This window comes from Tachypleus tridentatus, chromosome 13 (genome assembly GCF_004210375.1).
Source record: "Tachypleus tridentatus isolate NWPU-2018 chromosome 13, ASM421037v1, whole genome shotgun sequence".
NCBI classification, from domain to species: Eukaryota; Metazoa; Arthropoda; class Merostomata; order Xiphosura; family Limulidae; genus Tachypleus; species Tachypleus tridentatus.
In genome coordinates, this window is record NC_134837.1 from 246,860,157 (window position 1) to 246,879,131 (window position 18,975).

Sequence of the window (18,975 nt, forward strand, 5' to 3'; positions counted from 1 at the left end):
TTGTCGAAACTGTTGCCAATATGCATAGAATTACACCATCGATCAAAATAAACCTCTTTTTCGTGGGCGAATTCCATATAAGTTTAACTATCTTGCTTGCGATGATCTCCAAATTCATTGCGATGAAAACTTGGCATTAACTCATAAGATTTGAGGATAACTGCTTTAATCTTATCAAAATTGGTACAATTTTCTAGAGAGAGAGCAACGTAAGCTTCTTGGGCATAACCACTCAAAATACTTTGTAACAGTAATGGCCATTTTTCGGTGGACCATTTTATGATTTAGGCAACTTTCTGAAAATGCTGGAAATATTCATATAATCAGTTTCATTTTCGTGAAATGGTGGTATTTTAATATGTAGATTGAGTTGAAAGTTGTCATTTTGTCTTGGTCGATCAAAGTTGAGTTTACTTTCCATTTCTTTCATCCTAATTTTCTTTTCGGCTTCAATACGGGCTTGTTCAGCCTCGAGACGTTTACTTTCTTTTTTTCTTCTATACGGACTTACTCTTTCTCTTTTTCGGCTTCAATTTAGGCTTCTCTTTTTCGAGACGTTTGCTTTCTCTTTCTGTTTCCATACTGGCTTCTTCTTTCTGGAATTAGATGTGAGCTTGTTCAAGCTTGATTTGTTTGAGTTTTAATTGGATTTCTAACTTATCTTTATCACTCATCTCTGCTTGGCTAGTAAAGACACTAGAGTATTCCTTTAATGTTTCTTCAGTCAACAAATTATCATCCAATAATATCTCAACAATATACTTCTTTAGTTCATTTTTCTCATCGATTTTTTTAAATTCTAATTCTAAACTTTTTAAATTCTTGTTTGCACTGATAAATATAAATTGAATTAAGATTTGGATTTTGGATTTGAATGTGTTATATCACATGTTATTATTAATTTCGGACGTGTCTCCAATTTTTTATATAACGTAACGTATCACTATTTCGAGTAACCAGAAGATTGATTTTACAAGTTAGTTAAATGTTAATATGTATTAAATTTATGGTATTTGCCAATAAGAATAATACAAACTATTTCAAATTTTAACACAAAAGTATTTTAATATAGTTGGTTTGGTTTGAATTTCGCGCGAAGATTCTCGAGGGCTATCTGCGCTAGCCATCCCTAATTTAGCAGTGTAAGACTTGAGGGAAGGCAGCTACTCATCATCACCCACCGCCAACTCTTGAGCTATTCTTTTACTTACGAATAGTGAAATTGACTGTCACATTATAACGCAGTGGGTTAAGAATGGGCGAGCATGTTAGATGTGACGGAGATTCAAACTCACGATCCTTAGATTAAGAGTCGAGTACCTTAACCACTTGGACATGCTGAACCATTTTAATATAGAAACATAGAAATAATACAATTTATTATGACAGTTAATACTAATAGTTATTACAAATGATAGTTTATATACAAGAGTTTAAAAGCTTACAAAAATAGTGAGTTTTGTATCCGGTCTGTGTCTGAATATATTTTTCGATGATCCTGATTCACGACGAACAAAATTAATTCTTAGTTGATATTTTTGCACGTCGCTTAAGCAAACGACGTCTTTTTACTCTCACACCCTTACAAATTCACTTTTTATCGATGAAGATATTTAATGTCTTCGGAGAAATGTTAACGTTCAAAGTTATTTCTTAAAGTTGAATGTTTTTTTAATGTTTGAATACTATAAACGATCCAGGTCCAATTCTGTAGTTTTTCTATTAATATGCGTTAATCACAATTATAGCTTTGTCGGCCAATAGTACACTAGCTGTAGCTGTTCAATAACAATATCCTTTGTCTTATACGAATCACGGGATTTTTTCGACGTTTCAACAATATTCTAGCGCGATTTCGTAAACAAATATTGTTGATTCTCACTTTCAAGAACGTTCTACAAATTTGGAGAACCAAATTGCGGAAATTGCGCAACCCACAATCAAAAATATGTCACCAGCAAAAAGGAAAATTATACAGAAACAAACGTGGGCACTAAAATAAATGTACAACAGTGAATTCGTTAAAGATGAATAAGCTCATACCGACCCACATCTATAACTAACATCCACTGACAGCAACTGGACTTATTTTTATCCCTGCTTTTCTAAATTTGAAACGATAATTTTATTTTTCATTCACGTAATTGTATAGCTTTTTTATCTAGACGTTTGAGATTGTATTGTTTTGTTATTCGACCTTTATGATTTGCAGCGGGTTGTCCAATAGATCTTTTTAAACTGGTTGCAGACGCTGTATTGTTGTAGTTTGGTTTCTTCCGTTCATTTTAATTTTTATCTGTCTAATGTGTATGACGCTTTCCCATTTGTTCTTGGTCTTGTCTAAAAGTTTTGTTACAAGTCTACTAAGCGAGAAAGTCTTCTTTTATTGTGTTCTCCTTCTTTTAGGTGGTAAATTTAGAAAACTATTCTTTTATTTCTATATTAGTATTCAAATTTCAGTTAACTCGTTTATTAAGTAACGTAAATTTTACGTATGTTTCTGAAGTGAAACCCCTACACGTCCGTATAACCTCAAGAAGAAGACCTTTATCAGAAAATGAGAAAGTTCATTTGGAATGTTACTCATGGGGCGCTAGACCTCCTGCTAGAATGACATGGTGGAAAGATGGAATAAAAATCTTCTCAGCCTCTGCGACAACAACAGTAGAAAATATTACTATCAGCAATTTATATTTTACACCGGAAATTCATGATAATGGGAAGATATTGACTTGTCGGGCTGATAATCCTGACATCGTAAATAGTGCCTTAGAAGCTAAATGGAAACTTGATGTAATGTGTAAGTATGATGTAAAATATTTATTGAAAAATATGGCAAAGTGTTATTCTATAATATTTGTTATCCATCGAAAACAGTTTGCAACATAAAATTAAACAATTTTTCTTCGAATTAATTTTGTTGAAACACGTGGTAATAAAATTATTCTCAGGATTCTATGACCAAAAAATAACCTAAACATCTTAATATATTCATTGGAAGTTCATCTTGATTGAATTTGATAAATTTTAATGTAGATATAATCTTAGATCTTCATAATTGTTAGATGCATCTCACAGAAAAGTGGTAATAACAGCATGTTGAACAAAGCAAATACTATAGATGTAGCTAATGATGAATGATAAAACCAATTTTTCATTTCTAGAAAATATTCTATTGTTTGTCTTTCAAAAACTGACGAAAATCTATGATAAACTGTTACATTAAAATTAAATGAACAACTTCTTCAGAAAACGCTACCACTTTTAATTTTTCCTTTTCAAAATATTTAATATTTTATTTACATGAATCAAATGTACTAAAATAAAAATTTGTAAGTGACAATTTGATCCCAGCAAACGCGTCCTATAATTATTTAACAAGTATATAGAAATAGCTTTCAAACAATTCTGTAAATAAAAAACATCAGTACACTAAAGTTAAATGAAGCGCTGTTTCGTAACTTCTAGTCATCTATAAACGTTCTAAATTTATTTAAATAAAGCATTGATTCTTAACTTTTAGACATTTTATATAGACACAGTTAGGCAAAAATTAAATAAAATAATGATTTTTAGATTGTAACGAAAAATTGAGTAAATCCAAGCACAAATAATTTAAACAGTGATGTGATCTGTATGTGTTGTCTATAGGTTGAGTAAATATTTACGCAATAAGATTTAAAAAAAACTTTGTAATTGAGAAAAAATAATCAAATGCAAAAATTTTAATTGTTTTATTTGTGAATGTGGAATTAGTAAGTTCAGATGGCATGTTTGTAAGTCAATTTTCATGGAAAAATACACGTTAAATGTATTTGCTTGATCTATTTCATGGATATCATAAAGTTATTGCTGTTTTAAATAACATCTTACATTTCTAATACCTGTTAAAGGCAACCCATAAAATTATTATATTTATAAATATAACATCATTTATCTTTGGGGAAAAATGTCTGGACGTAGTTTTTACTTTTCTCAATTTGTCTGTAGTATCTGTAGTTTGTTCTAACAAAGAACTCAAATAACTTCATGTTACAAACCTTTTGCATCCTTGTTACTTTTTGTTCAGCTTAAATGTTTATTTTTACAGGGTTTCACAAAGTTTCAGGTTAGTAATAAGTTGTAAGACCGCTGTAAAAGTCTTTAATAAAAAAAACTACTAATTAAATGGTTAACCACGTATGTAGCGAGGATTGTATTTATCGTCTTCAAATATGTATGCTTCAATAGCATGAACAAAAGTCAAAAGATTAGTTTTATATAATACTTATCTTTACCACTTGTATCTCGTTAGAATATGAGGATGCCATTTCACGAAAAATATATTACATAGTTATGATCATAATAAAGTATTATAAAAGTATTAGAAATGAACAAAAACGCTGCATAATTAATTATTTATTACTTCGTTCAAATTATTTGCTTGGTTCTCATTTTAATATATATTTTTTATATATCTGGAATTTATTTTAGATTTACCAATCCTTTCACTTGCACTTAAAACAAAAGTACAAAACGATCTCGTCAAAGAAGGTGACGATGTTTATTTTGAGTGCAATATAAAAGCCAATCCTCAGGTTACAGAAATTGGATGGCAGTTTAACAGAAAACCTCTTCTTGGCAATCCGCGAGAAAATATAATTATCAAGAACCATTCCCTGGTGCTGAAGACGATAACAAATGATCAAAGTGGTAGATATCGGTGTGTGGGAAGTAACATGAAAGGCAAAGGAGTGAGCAAAGAAGTACTTTTGGCGATAAACCGTAAGTGGTATTCGTTATGTAATATAAATATTAAAGAGAAAAAAATAAAATATACCTTTTGTTGTGAAAATATACATCGAAGTAAGTATCTCCACCGACACTAAAATAGTTATATTCTTCCTAATGGTTTAAATTTTAGTTTATTTTGTACAGCTGAGTATACCATTGTCATATTAAATGGATAAATGTTAATTTAACTGTGTTTGGTAAATGTAATGGATAACGAGCAGTTACTTTAAATATAGATTTAATGTAACAAAATACGTTAAAAGCAATGCTGTTGTGCGAATTCGAAACTGTTGTTTAGCAGTTTTGTGGAAAGAAAAACATCCTTGATGACGAGAAACTCACTTGAAATAAAAATGTATCTCAAAACGGCTGTTATGGGTGTTAACACGTTTATTGATAAGAAGAGAACAACGTTTCAACCTTCCTAGTTTATCTTCAGGTTTATTAACCTAGGAAGGTTGAAACGTTGTTCTCTCCTTATCAATAAAAGTATAAATACCCATACCTGCCTTTCTGAGATTCAAAGATAAACATTGTTTATAAATAATCGCATTATGAAAGTGAATATTTTACATACATTTTGCGTATTAACCATATACTTTCATTTAACAGGCATCCCTTTTTGCAAAAGGGGTCAGAAGACAGTGTACAGAGTAGCACCAAATGAATCAATTATAGTTGAATGTGAAATAGAAGCTACTCCTTCCAATGTTTCATTCAAATGGTTCCTTAACAACTCTTTGGGTTTAATCGAAATAAACTCTTTTAAATCGAATGGAACTCACTCTGAAGTAATCTACAAATATGACAAAATGACCGGTTACAGTTTATTGTACTGTTTGGCTAGTAACGATCTTGGTATCCAGAAAGAACCATGTGTCTTCACTGTTATACCAGCAGGTACCTTAAGTTCATGGAATCTATCATAATGTTATACAAATAGTTTTAAAAAGTAGTTAGACATTAATTTAAAAATAATATAAAAAGTAACTAAAATAAATGGTGATTACAGATCTATCCATATCTTAACTTGTAAGATCTGCGTTTAGTAAACATAATTTGTAATTTATTAAAATATTTTTAAACTTATTTATTTAGAATTTTGTTGTGTGGTCTAATATTTTAATATTTCTACATAGTTTTGGAAACATAAAAATATTATTTGTTTAACTATTTAATAATTAGTAGTCAGATAATTTATTCATTAATATTCATTTGTTTGAAGATTTGAAGATTAAACATAAGCTGCCTACTACGGGTATCGAAATACGGATTCTAGCATTGTAAATCCGTAGATAAATTGTTGTGTCACTCAGGGGTAAATCACTATTTACTAATAAAAAAAGATTTTAGTGTACAAAATAAAAATGTTTTCTTTCGTAGTAATAAATGAATATACGAATTTATGATAACATATATCAATTAACTTGTAACTAATAATACATTGTGTCAACTATTAAGTTTTCTTATTGTAATCACTTCTGTTTATTGTAATTTATCAATGTATCGAAAACCATGGCTTAACGAAATTAAAATAAAGGCTATCAGTTTGATTAATATTTAGTTAAATATTTTGATATTACATACTAAACAGATTGCATATTGTTCAATGCGATTATATTGTGATTTTTTTTTTCATTGAGGTCCTCCTGACGCTTTACGTAATTGCGGACTGATCAATAGATCAACAACAGTCATAAAAGTAAAATGTGATCCTGGATACGACGGTGGATTGAAGCAGACATTCCATTTGGAAATATTCAACATGGTACTAGAACGGATACAAAAGAATATTACCAAAACTGACAGACCCGTGTTTGTAGCAAATGATTTACCATTCGGAACGTCTTTTATTCTTGCTTTATATTCATCGAATTCTAAAGGGAAGAGTACTGCGATTACATTAACAGCCAGTACATTATCATCCCCTATAAAAAGAACTGGTATGTACTGAATTTTTTGTGTTTTTTTCTGTGAAATAAATACCAGAAGCTATATAAGTTATTACTGACAAAAACGAAAAGCTGAAACGTTGTTGACTTAAAAATCCACAACAAGGCAACCTTATATCTAAGGCATCAAACATTATAAATTGCTAAGGTCAATTTTTGTGACAATCACTTAAAAATGGCGTTTAGAATGTGATACTTATATAATGAATGCTATTTTCAAGAAAAAAATGTACTTAATTAATATAAATTTCTGAGCGATATAACTTGTACTTTTCAAAGGTAAAAACTTTATACCTATCTTAATCCTTGATTTCATATATTTTTTTGTTTACATCTACCAGAAAATATTAGTTAAATTACTTGCATGTATGAGTTTTAGATAAATAAATATCAACTACAAGGCCCTTCATAGCCAGGTGGTTAAGGCGCTCTTTTACGTAATCCGACGGTTGCGAGTTCGAATCCCTGTTATACCAAACGTGCTTACCCTTATAGCCGTGAAGGCATTATAATGTTACCATCAATTACACTATTCATTGGTAAAATAGTAGCCCAAGGGCTGGCGGTGGGTGGTGATGACTAGTGCCTTCCTTCTAGTTTCACTCTACTAAATTACTGACGGCTAGCGCAGATAACTCTCGATAACTCTCGTGTAGCTTTACGCGAGATTTATAAACTACAAATACTGTCATTTTCCGTGAGAGTTTTTAATTATATTTGATTTACTCCTAGTTTTATTCCGTGCTTTTTTAATTTTCTTTATAATCAGTAGCAATTTTCTAAGTTTTTTAGTTTATTGAACTTTTTACTGACACACTGAAAGCTATAGATTGAAAAAACGTAAACTTTTTACATGTTGTTTAATACCTACAACTGATTCAAATAATTAATTTTAAATTACTTCAAAATTTAAAAGTCAAACTTGTGGCATACATCAATATATAGGTTGAGAACGATATAGTAAAATAAATTTATAACCTCATCACTTCATTACGGTCATTGTTGTCACGTTTGGTCACGCTCTATCTCACAACTATGAATCATTTACATTAGTCTCGCAGCGTATTTTGTATTGCAAAATGTTTCATCACAACATTGGCATATCTAAAGAGAAACACTTCACCTTTCAGGTTTTTCATACACAATCTAGAGTGTAAGAACAATGGTTTCCTATCACTCGTCTCAACAGTAAGGTCACACTCAATTTTATCGACGATACGCCCAAGGACTGGGGTAGAATGTCTTGGTAGAGAATACACAAATAATTATTCAGTTGCTTTGGACGTGCAAAATATGAACAAATATTCGATGGTAGTAACTTCTGTATATGGGACATGAATCAGTTTTACACAGATATATCCTTCTTTATTTTGTTCGTTATTGTTGCCTGGAGCATGTGGACAGTTTTTGTTGTTGACTCTTATACCTATTGATTCTCACTTGTTATAAATAGCAGCAATTTTGCTTCCAAAACTGGTGTACGACTTGCTGCATGTCTCATTCTGGATTGTCCTGGCACCCAAAATTGAGTTGTATTATTTTTCTTACAAATGCTATTAAATGCAAAGGATATTTCATTCTAGAAATTCTAAATTCTCGAACTAAGTAAATCTTTACTGTATAAGAATAATTGTTATCTCTTGTCAGAAAGGGTTGTTGCATACCCTCACCAAAAGTAATTAATTTTCCTTGTCATAAAGTTTATACAAATTATTCATTTGTATATAGAGTCACAGTAATTACTATTGGGACTTCCTACGTGAATTACATAATAAATGAGCAACTTCACCTAATGTTTTACATCAGATTCTTAGTCTGAAAACTTTGACAAGTAAGAATATAAAATTACTTAATATGTGGATTACAATCGAAAAAACTTAAAATCAGTTTTATTTGGTGTGGTTTTGAATTTATACTCTACTTTACAGTTCCTGCTGTCTACATTATTGTTACTTGGTATCTTAACAAACTGACAATTTGAGGTTGAAAGATGTATACGTTTCATCTTCGATTGACAACGTAATCGCCATTCCGTGACACAGCGGAAGGTCTTCGGACTTACAACAATGGAAATCGAGTTTCGATACTCGTGGAGGACAGAGCGTGGATAGCCCATTGTATAGTTTTGTGTTTAATTACAAACAATGAAATAATTTCAACTTAATCAGACTAGCATTAAAATTACTTCGAAAGTTAATAGTTGGCTATAGCTGGTGAAAGTATTATCATATTCAGAATACATAACACAGTTTTATTTGTTTGATTGTTTTTAATTTGCCCAAGGTTACTCGATGTCTATCTGTGCTAGTCGTTCCTAATTTAAAAGTATAAGACTAGAAGGAAGGCAGCTTGTCATAACCACCCATCCCCAACTCTTGGGCTACTCTTTTACAAACGAATAGTGGGATCGAACGTTCGTTGTAACACCTTCCACAGCTGAAAGGGCGAGCCATGTTTGATGTGACGGAAATTCGAGCCTGCGACACTTCGATTACGAGTCAAGAGCTCTCACCACTTGGCCATGCCGGGCCAAACACAGTCTTACTCACACGTGTAATATTGTTCGAACTTCTTTTATTGAAAAGGTAGTGGGGAAAGGGTTATATTTTAACCTTGGGGTCGCAGTCCGATTCAATAACGAATTAATAGCTTTTAATTATTGGAGTTACTTGTTGTGGAACTCCTGTTGTAATGGACAACTCACATATACTGCAACGTAGTTTCAACTGCAATTAAATCTCCAAATTTGTCCTATGGGAAGTATTTCATATCCTTTGAGGTGCAAAATAATGCGCTATCATTCTAAATGAAGCATGTTCCTTCCCGTAGAATACAAATAAAACAATGTTGGATAAGATGTTTCTCAAAACGGCTTGTATGAGTATTAATACATTTTTATCAAAATAAAGCAGAGAACAACGTTTCGGCCTTGTTAGGTAATTTCATGTTAAAATATTTACTTCAAATGAGTTTCTCGTCATCTGGAACGTTGGCTAAGGATGTGCATGACTAGATTAAACATTAACACCAAACTAACTAAAGCAGATTAAAATTAATACACAATCTCCACCGCATCTTGTTGTTTGGTTGACAGTTGTATGCGAAATAATCGCGAGACTGCTGTCGAACCTAATCCTCTCCATCTGTGAAACGCATGAAATGAATAACCGGGTTCATAATTACCAAGGATAGTTTAACATTTTTGTTTCCCCTGAATTTCGACGTTTCTAATTTAATTCAGTATTATTTGCTATATATTAGTCAAAGTATTTACTCCAAAATAAACACAGAATTTTATTTTGATTTTTCTCTCTTAATTTGTTAGCCGCAGAATAGGGTGTACAATGGTTCGAAGTTTTTTAGTTATTTTCCAAGTACAAACTTCTAGCCCTGTTATCCGTGATTAATTTAAAATCGAATTACAGTTTTCGATTCAGGAGTTCAAACCCCTTCGATTGATGTATCTTAGCCATCTCAAGGTCTCATAGGTAGATTTACTCTAATTATTCCTAAAAAAATCAGTTTGAGGATATATTGATAAAGATTTTGAAAAGTAATAAAACTGAATTGATATTCACGCGTCCCACACTTGGTATTGTTGGCGCATAAATATTTAGCTGATGTAAAAGAGAGAAAAAAGGACTAATGGACTAATTACTCTAATCCTGCCTAAAAGAAATTCAGGAAAAAAATATTCCCTTTTGTTTTATCTTAAAAATCTGTTACGTCGACATCTTTGCGTGAATCGTTTCATAAAGCTACATGTTTCGAATATTGGTCTTTGTGGCTTCCGTTTTTTTTCAATACTTTTATTGGAGTGTATGTCAAGCAATCACACCTAAAACGTTTGTTTTTTTACTAAACCGTTCTTTGGATGACAGTTATGGCGAGTGTCATTTATCTATATATAGTTTTGTCATAGTAGCTGGTAAAAAGTAAAAAGATATATTTATGGTCTTAAGGTGCAAATCATGTTTAAGCTACACAAGAAAAACTAAAATATTATAGAGTGCTACACTTTACATTTTAGTCTATTTCAATTTGAAATACTTTTTTTTTTCCAAAACTTGTGAATTAAAACACAAGACTGACGCATTTATTTTAATTTTTTATGGTAAATAAATTTCAACTACAAAAAAACATTTATACCCGACAATAAGGAGAGTTCTTTTTTCTTCTTTTTCTCTGTAATCCAAGGTAAAAGTGCTGCAAGAGATAATTGATAATGTAAAATAACTCTGATTAAAAAAAATCCAAACACCACAATATTGTTTGATAATTGTCATCAAGTCTTGAAATTCTTACAACGAACCACGGTTTTAATGCAAATTAAGCCACGCTTTTTAATGTATTTTTAATAACTTTAATCTTCTGTAAGTGCATACAAACTAAACTTTATGATTTTTCGAATGTACATATATTTTAACTCGTATTAATTCATACAGTTCACAAGTAATTGTTATGAAAAACTCTGTTTCAATCAGAGATAATTATTTAATGATATTTTGTGTGTTTTTTTCTGTTTCGAATACAAATGTTTTAGTGATGGTGGTAACTGTTTCTCTCCTTCAACACAGAAAAGCCAGTCAATCATATTTTACTAATCTCGTATTCTCTGTTTATTTCTTTACCGAGTTTTCACTCTAACATTTTATACATGAAGACATTAGATGTTTATGTTTCATCTTTGCCAGCTCTATACAACAATGTTTTCGTAACAGTTATCTAATGTTTCAGTTTTAAAATGCTAATTGTTGTATGCAGCTGTGGAACTGATCAACAAACAGTAACATTTAATGTTTCAAGATTATAAGATCTGATTACGTTGCCGATAGCAGCTGTCTTATGTATTGTTATCCATGCTGCTCTGTACAGTACTAACAAAGCTTGCTTCTCAGAAAATATACTCATTTTAGGTAGGTTAGGCATATTTTACAATTTTATGTACTTAATATTTTGATTATTTTTTTATATCAGGAATATATTCAAACAATATTTTTTGTGTTTACGCAATCTTTTTATTGGTTTCTGTTTAAGGTCCAAAAATTCTTAACTTTTATAGTAAAAAAAGGAAACTAAAAAATCAGTAATAGTTCTTTTGTTTATATGACAAAATCAGGTAAAATATAAAAATTGTATAAAATTGTCTGTATGTTTAACGTAGGAGTCATCATGATTCTAAATTCCGAAATAAAATTAATTTATTGTGAGAGTTAGAAATTTACATCACCTTGTTCTTTATAGAATTGTAAACCAGTATCACAGTTCTTTGTCATTATAAAACCAATGGCCAATAAAATAAGTAATGTCAAAATAAATAGGGATCCTAGTTACATTACTAGGAAAAGTCTAAATAAAAATTAATTTGAAAATTTTCGATAGTATAAGCGATTTTGTTGTTCTTCTACAGAAATCAAATGTCTACAGAAAGAAAAATATTAATTTATTGTTTTTCTTTTTCTTTTTTTTTGGCAGCAGATAATTATGAGCCCATATTAAGTCCAGTTGTGGGAACATTAGTCGGAGTTGTTCTTACTTTATTTTTTGCTGGTGTGATTATCATAGTGTTCATGAAACTTCGAGGACATATTTGCAAGAAAGGTAGGAACTAAAGCGTATTATAAGTTTTTTATTTTTTGCATATTCAGAGAGATTTGTGTGTCTTATGTTAAATTTCATGGGAAGCAAACTTATACTTTAAACATTCAAATATTTGAAATAAATTAAAATTTAGCCTTTTATCTTCATTAACAATGTACTTATCTGGGGCAGAATAATAAAATATACTTGCACAATGAAAACTGCTCTAATTATTGTTGCACAACTAATGTTGTCCTAATATTTGTTACCAGTAAATCTAGATTAACTGATTGAGTTAAGAGACGATAATCTTATAAAGAATATTCTCAGATTTAATAAAAAATGTATAGCAATACGTTGAAATGTATTCTGGGGCAGAATAATAAAATATACTTGCACAATGAAAACTGCTCTAATTATTATTGCACAACTAATGTTGTCCTAATATTTGTTACCAGTAAATCTAGATTAACTGATTGAGTTAAGAGACGATAATCTTATAAAGAATATTCTCAGATTTAATAAAAAATGTATAGCAATACGTTGAAATGTATTAAAAAAAACAAGCTGAAATATAATGTTTGGTAAGGTTTAAAAGTCACTGATGATCTATATTTTATAGTTTCAATACTTGAAAAAATGTGAGGTATTTTATTAGAGCATATACAAATAAAATAATAAGTGAATTGTATTTTGTGCTTAATTTTATATTGCAGTTACTTAGCAAAGTGCAATACAACTATTTTGTTTTTTGGAACTCCAAAAATATTAGGCTTTTGATAAAAGTATGAGTTGTGTTTTCTAAATCAGCTTTTACCGACCCAAATACGACTGTGGCCAGGTAGATCTTTTGAATATTTTACATCAACCCTAAAACGTCGTTATATGTGCACTTAGGTCTGCCTATCGCGAAAGGGTTAAGGTTAATTGTTGAAAGCAGATCCAAACGGGCAAAGCTACGGATAAAGTATTACTACTGTTGTTTTTTTTTTATTTGAATGAAATATTAATATAATATCTCGCGCCCTGGCAGTGGGGAAACACTGTACTAAATTATATGTGATGCAATACAGGATTATACTAAAACAAACTTTGTGGTAAATACTTGCTTGAACTTGGTCATTTTCTTGTAAAAAGATGCGAAAAAGAAAATAAAATACAAATTATTAATCTTTATACTAAGCAGTTCTCTAATTTGTTTCAAATTAAGCTCAGGTACAACTTCTTGGCTAGTGGTAGGATGCTCGACTCAGAAACTGATGGTAGCGAGGTTGAGTCCCTCTCACTGATCATTGTTTTATATGATTACCGATTGGGCTAGCCACCCATATGTTAATAGTGAAAACAAAAATTAGTTTATATAAATACTGGTCAGCTCCAAATTAGTAGGAATTAGGTCACAATAAGGTAGAAGAATCAAAAATTGAATATCAGAACTTTCTCGACTAAATATATCTGTTTTTAGTGTAACTTAAAATAAAGATACGTTTTTTTTTTACTTATATTAAACTTTTAAGTTGTTAACTCACATTATAAAAACCAAAAAGGTAAATAAACATTTATATAAAATATTCTTTTCTTATATTAAAAGGCTGGTTATACGTATTTTCAAATTATATATATATATATATAAATTTTTATTTTTAATAAAGTTGGGAACAAAGAAAATGATGTAAGATAACGTATAACAATTCAGGTTGCGTGTCAATGAATATAAATATATATATTATTTGGTTATTGCATAATAAAACCTAAGCAAGCATTTCTTTTTATTTATTTTACAGAATCTAAAAGACCTGTTGTTGACAAGTAAGTTTTACCGTTTTATTTTAAGAAACAAATTCGATTTGTATCCACCCATTAAACATCTTTCACTGGAAACATTGAAATATTGTGCAGTAATTTGTAATAGTATACCTAAATCTCTCCAGTGTGTTCTGCAAATTTTGGAAACACACACACACACACAAATCTAAACTTGGACACCAGTATGTTTGTGTGAGGTTTTTTTCAATTTCCTATTCAAACAATATTTTATCTATATCAGCAAAATAGATTGAATTTTTATTCATAATGTTTTTCACTAAATCGAGTCTAATAACACGGTAACTGTACGGGTGTAGTGTAAAAATTAAATGTATTGTTACGTTACAATAAGCAGCTATTCATTAAAAAATGTAATAAAGACATTTTTATTCGTTTAAATTAAATATACGTGAAATAAACATACTCTCTATTCAATTTATGTTAGGAATACATTAACTAAAGATCTTCCCAAACCCAATACTTTTTAACAAAGGCAATTAACTATCTTACCTTAGATGATTTATAAAAACAACGTTTGTTGTCTGCTCTTTATGATGTGTTTAATTAATATGAAAATGTTAAATCACTGTAATTACGGATAAAGTCATTTTATCAGAACTTATAACCAGTGTGAAACTAGTACTAATATAAGCTTCAGTCAACTTGAATCTTTTATTTTAAGACGTTTAAGGGAGGTATCCAGGCTCTTCTGAGTTATGCGATGTTGTCTGAGAGTGTTATCAACTAACGTTTTCTTTCTTTTTCTTTTTCTTGTGTGTGGTTCGCATCAAATTTAATTGTGATCTTCTCTGACGTAATTTGTGACGAAAGATCAATCAATAATATAGGGCCTGATAACTCTAATAAGATGCTTTAAATAGTAGTTATGTTCTCTTTTCTCTTTTTAAGGTGGCTTGGTATGTAGGAAACGTAATTTTACTGTATTGCAGCTTCTAAAAATATCTGTAATTCTACGCTGTTTTCATTTATTTTGTATAGTTTTAATGATACGTTTGACATAAGAAAATGTAGAAGGGCGTCAGTAATTTTTGTCCTCTTTGTGAAATGTTCAGGACATTTATTGTCAATTAATGTTGTATTGATGTGTTTTTATTTATTGATGTTGCTGTCCCACTTTTATAATGCTGTGTCAATAATTTTATAAACTTGTCCCTTTCAGTGATCTCTCATAATTTTATTTCCTACAAATTAGACATACCAAGCGGAATTATATGGAAAAAAGTGCCAGTAGACAGTTTTTGGATAACTTTTATTTTACGGTAACGTGACGAAAGAAAACGTTTCTGGAAAATGTTCACGTGTAGATTCTCTGTATATACAAATGTGTTTGAAATATCTATACGATCTAAGTATTCACCCAAAAGATAATGATGGTATTATTCAAAAATTTTGAATATAGCATCTATACACGAAGCTTATAATTTACATACTCACAGTATGTTTACTTATAAGCTGAATGTTTTAATTGCACTGCTATTAATGCATTTGCATGTGTACTAAAACACCGAGATCTCTTTGCACATATACTGATTTAATTACCTGAATTATTCAACAAATTTATAAAATCCTCATACAAGCAAATAACTCAAAAATGGAAAGGTATATGAAAATAACTGTTAATAGTATGAAATGAAACCCAGTAGTGCAAACTTAGCACAGTACCCTTGGGATCATACATGGTCACTGATTACCAAAATGTTTTATGTATCAAAATGTTAATTGGAAACGTGTACATAAAAACAAATAAAATATTTTAAATAAAAATATCGCAACTTCTTTTATAACAACTACTGAATTACATTTGACTTTCTTTTCTATTTGTCTGAAAACCCCTGTAGTAATACTGGCCTACGATTGTGTGGTAGTAAAGCTATGACAAGACTTAGTTATATTTGATATCAAGAAGACACTAAACCTAAACCTACAAATACCTAAATTTACTGGTGATGTATAAATAAAGGAGTATTCCCTATCTTTAACATACAGACTGCGATAAAAAATGATCAGAAAAGTGAGGTAATAAATTCAGATAAAAGGTTTTAGACAAAAATTGCGAGTTCCATCAATGGTGAATTGGCATCTTCCTATTCTTTGACGTTATTCTAGGAAAGTTTAATGTGATTACCCAAGTATGGCTGGATCATATCTCTTTGGCTTTAAATGTATTTGGTGAAACTCTTCTGGTGTCATTCACATATGCAACTAATGTTGTCACTACACTTCACAATTTGAAGAACCACTCCAACACTCAATCAGCTTATACAATGGTATTGACTGTCGGGATCACTTAATTGGAGGAATTGAAGACGTGGATGGTTGACAACTACTAGAAAATTTGTGGTGTTAATTAGCCATTTGAAAAAGTGATATAAAAACATTTGCAGATCGTTAATTATTGAAATTGTCTCCAATAAGATTCTCATATGTATATCGAAGAGTAGTTTTATCAATTGGTCACACTATAATTCATCACTTAAGTTCAAATGTTTCCAGTACCGACGATAAATAGATTCTGGTAAACTATGTTTCAGCTGTCAGTGAATAGTATTGTTCTTTATTAGCTCGTTAACACTATCAATGGTGAAGAAAAGCAAAGAAATTGGATTATTTATAGCCAATTGCTCATTATTATCTTAATTGTTCAGCTCAAATGCTTAGTTTGTAAAATGAAATCATATATGATAACTGTCGATACTAGCAATAAAAGTAGCTGTTACTAAGGCTATAGAAATATTATTATTATCTGGCCTTTCCATGCTGGCTTTAATTACTAGGGCCAAAAGTGTACTATAAACTTCAAGAGATGCTATAGTTTGAATTCATTTGATTAACGTATCAGTTGAGTCCTTTGGCTATCCTGAAGTCTAGATTATTCAGTCATAAGTATCCATTATATAATTGTGACCATAAGACTTCGCTCCTTCTGAATCTTCTGCATAACCCATAAATATACAATAACTGTTATCATTCCTGTTATTTATATTAATGGTTTAAGATACTGTTTCACTCATGTACTGCGTAATTTTTAAAATTAAATGACGGTTGTAAAGAAGATACCGTATAAAAACCTATATCTTTGCCCACAGTATTTCGAAACGTTTGATTCTCGATCAGCATGCAAAATATTTCCTTAAATGAAGCTAGTATGACAATTTTCTGGTCTGATTAGATTAATTAATCTTTGCTGTATTATGCATTTTGACAAACATTTTATTCAAGTCACCAGTCTTGAGGGAAGGATAAATAAAATACATGAAAACAATGTTAGTTTGTGAGAAAAGTAATTTATATAAATTGATTTTAAACATGCTATGATATGTCTAGACCGTTCACAAGAAAACTTATGATTTTCAACCTGCTCGGAAGACATTTTTGCCTTTTTTAGGACACGTATTCTTAGGGTATAATTACTTTAATTACAATATTTTCTTTATCTTCATTTTATACACATATTATACGTGTTTCTTAAATCATGTTTTATTTTTACCATAACAGCAAGTGCTTTGTTTGTTTCGCTTTCTTCTTGTGGTTTAATTGCATTGTTAGAGGCCTGACATAGCCAGGTGAATAGGGTGTTAGACTTGTAATCTGAGGGCCGCGGGTTCGAATACCCGTCACACCTAATATGCTCACCCTCTTAGCCGTGGTAGCGTTATTATGTGATAATTGATTAAACCATTCGTTAGTAAAAGAGTAGTCTAAGAGTTGGCAGTGGGTGGTAATGACTAGCTACCTTCCCCTAGTCTTACACTGCTAAATTATGGGTGGCTAGCGCAGGTAGCCCATCATGTGATTTTGTGCGAAATTTAAAACAAAAAAAGTATCGTTAGTGCGTAAACTTTGTATTTTAACATTTAAATGGACAAAAACAAGCTCAAACAAAAAAGTTAAATTGAAAACGTCTTTTTAAGTCAATACTAATATAATATATCCACTGTACTACTAACTAAGTTAAATGAGTGCTTTGTTACTATAATGATAGCTGGAATACCAACCTCAGTAGGTAAATTTATCTTACCCCATGTTTTAGTAGCACCTTATTTCGTTTTAATTCTTTTATTTTGGAGCACAGTCACTTTCTAACAACTGTCTCCCAGAAGTGATACGTGATATATATATGTGGAACGTTGCGGGTTGGAGTACTCCCATCTCTCTCCTCTAAAGTGTATTTTTTATCATTTTCTTAAAATGAATTCCTTCATATGAGATTGATGAACGGAAGTTAGAACTGAAAGACGATGTATTTCCAACGCAATGTGGGCCCTATTTTCGCATTCACCTCGAAACCCAGGGCATATGTTATATCCTATATTATATCCTGTACCCTGTGGATTCTTTTAATTTATGAAACGTTTCTAATTTAATTTTGTTTTATTTTAATGCTTGTTTCTGTATCGTTTATCACAGGATTGGATTTATTGTTTCTGCTGTAGTCCTTCCTATTGATTTTATTTTGCTTGATTTTTAAGTATTAATTTTATATTCATACAGGTATATAAATACATATACATATGTATACTGTAGATACAATAACGCAATTTACTGCATGCTCTTAGTGCATATCCAGCACGTACGTTTGTGAGGTAAAACACCTATATGTAACATCTTGACATGACACATTGGCAATGTTCCACCTCAAACCCACGATTTGCAGCAAGGAAAGTCAGACACTATTAATAAATTATTTATGCTTACCAGCTCTAGTATTACTATCCATGAATGTCATACAGCCCTTAGTAGCTTCTCTCACTTTATTTCCAAAAAAAATATCTTTGCACAATCCTTACCTTCTGTAGTTGCTTCACATTGATCTCATGCAAATCTGATGCATTCATATCTCCTC

General features: G+C 30.6%; 1 protein-coding gene across 1 annotated transcript in view; it reads left to right on the top strand.

Annotated features, from left to right (window-relative positions):
* LOC143237848 (protein turtle-like) overlaps positions 1–18,975 on the top strand; it is a 134,953-nt gene that overhangs the window by 100,007 nt on the left and 15,971 nt on the right. Inside the window, exons 5-10 of the mRNA XM_076477521.1 lie at positions 2,507–2,800; positions 4,474–4,764; positions 5,386–5,673; positions 6,417–6,716; positions 12,201–12,326; positions 14,090–14,114. Of these exons, the coding sequence (XP_076333636.1) occupies positions 2,507–2,800; positions 4,474–4,764; positions 5,386–5,673; positions 6,417–6,716; positions 12,201–12,326; positions 14,090–14,114 (1,324 nt within the window). The remainder of the gene's footprint in view (positions 1–2,506; positions 2,801–4,473; positions 4,765–5,385; positions 5,674–6,416; positions 6,717–12,200; positions 12,327–14,089; positions 14,115–18,975) is intronic.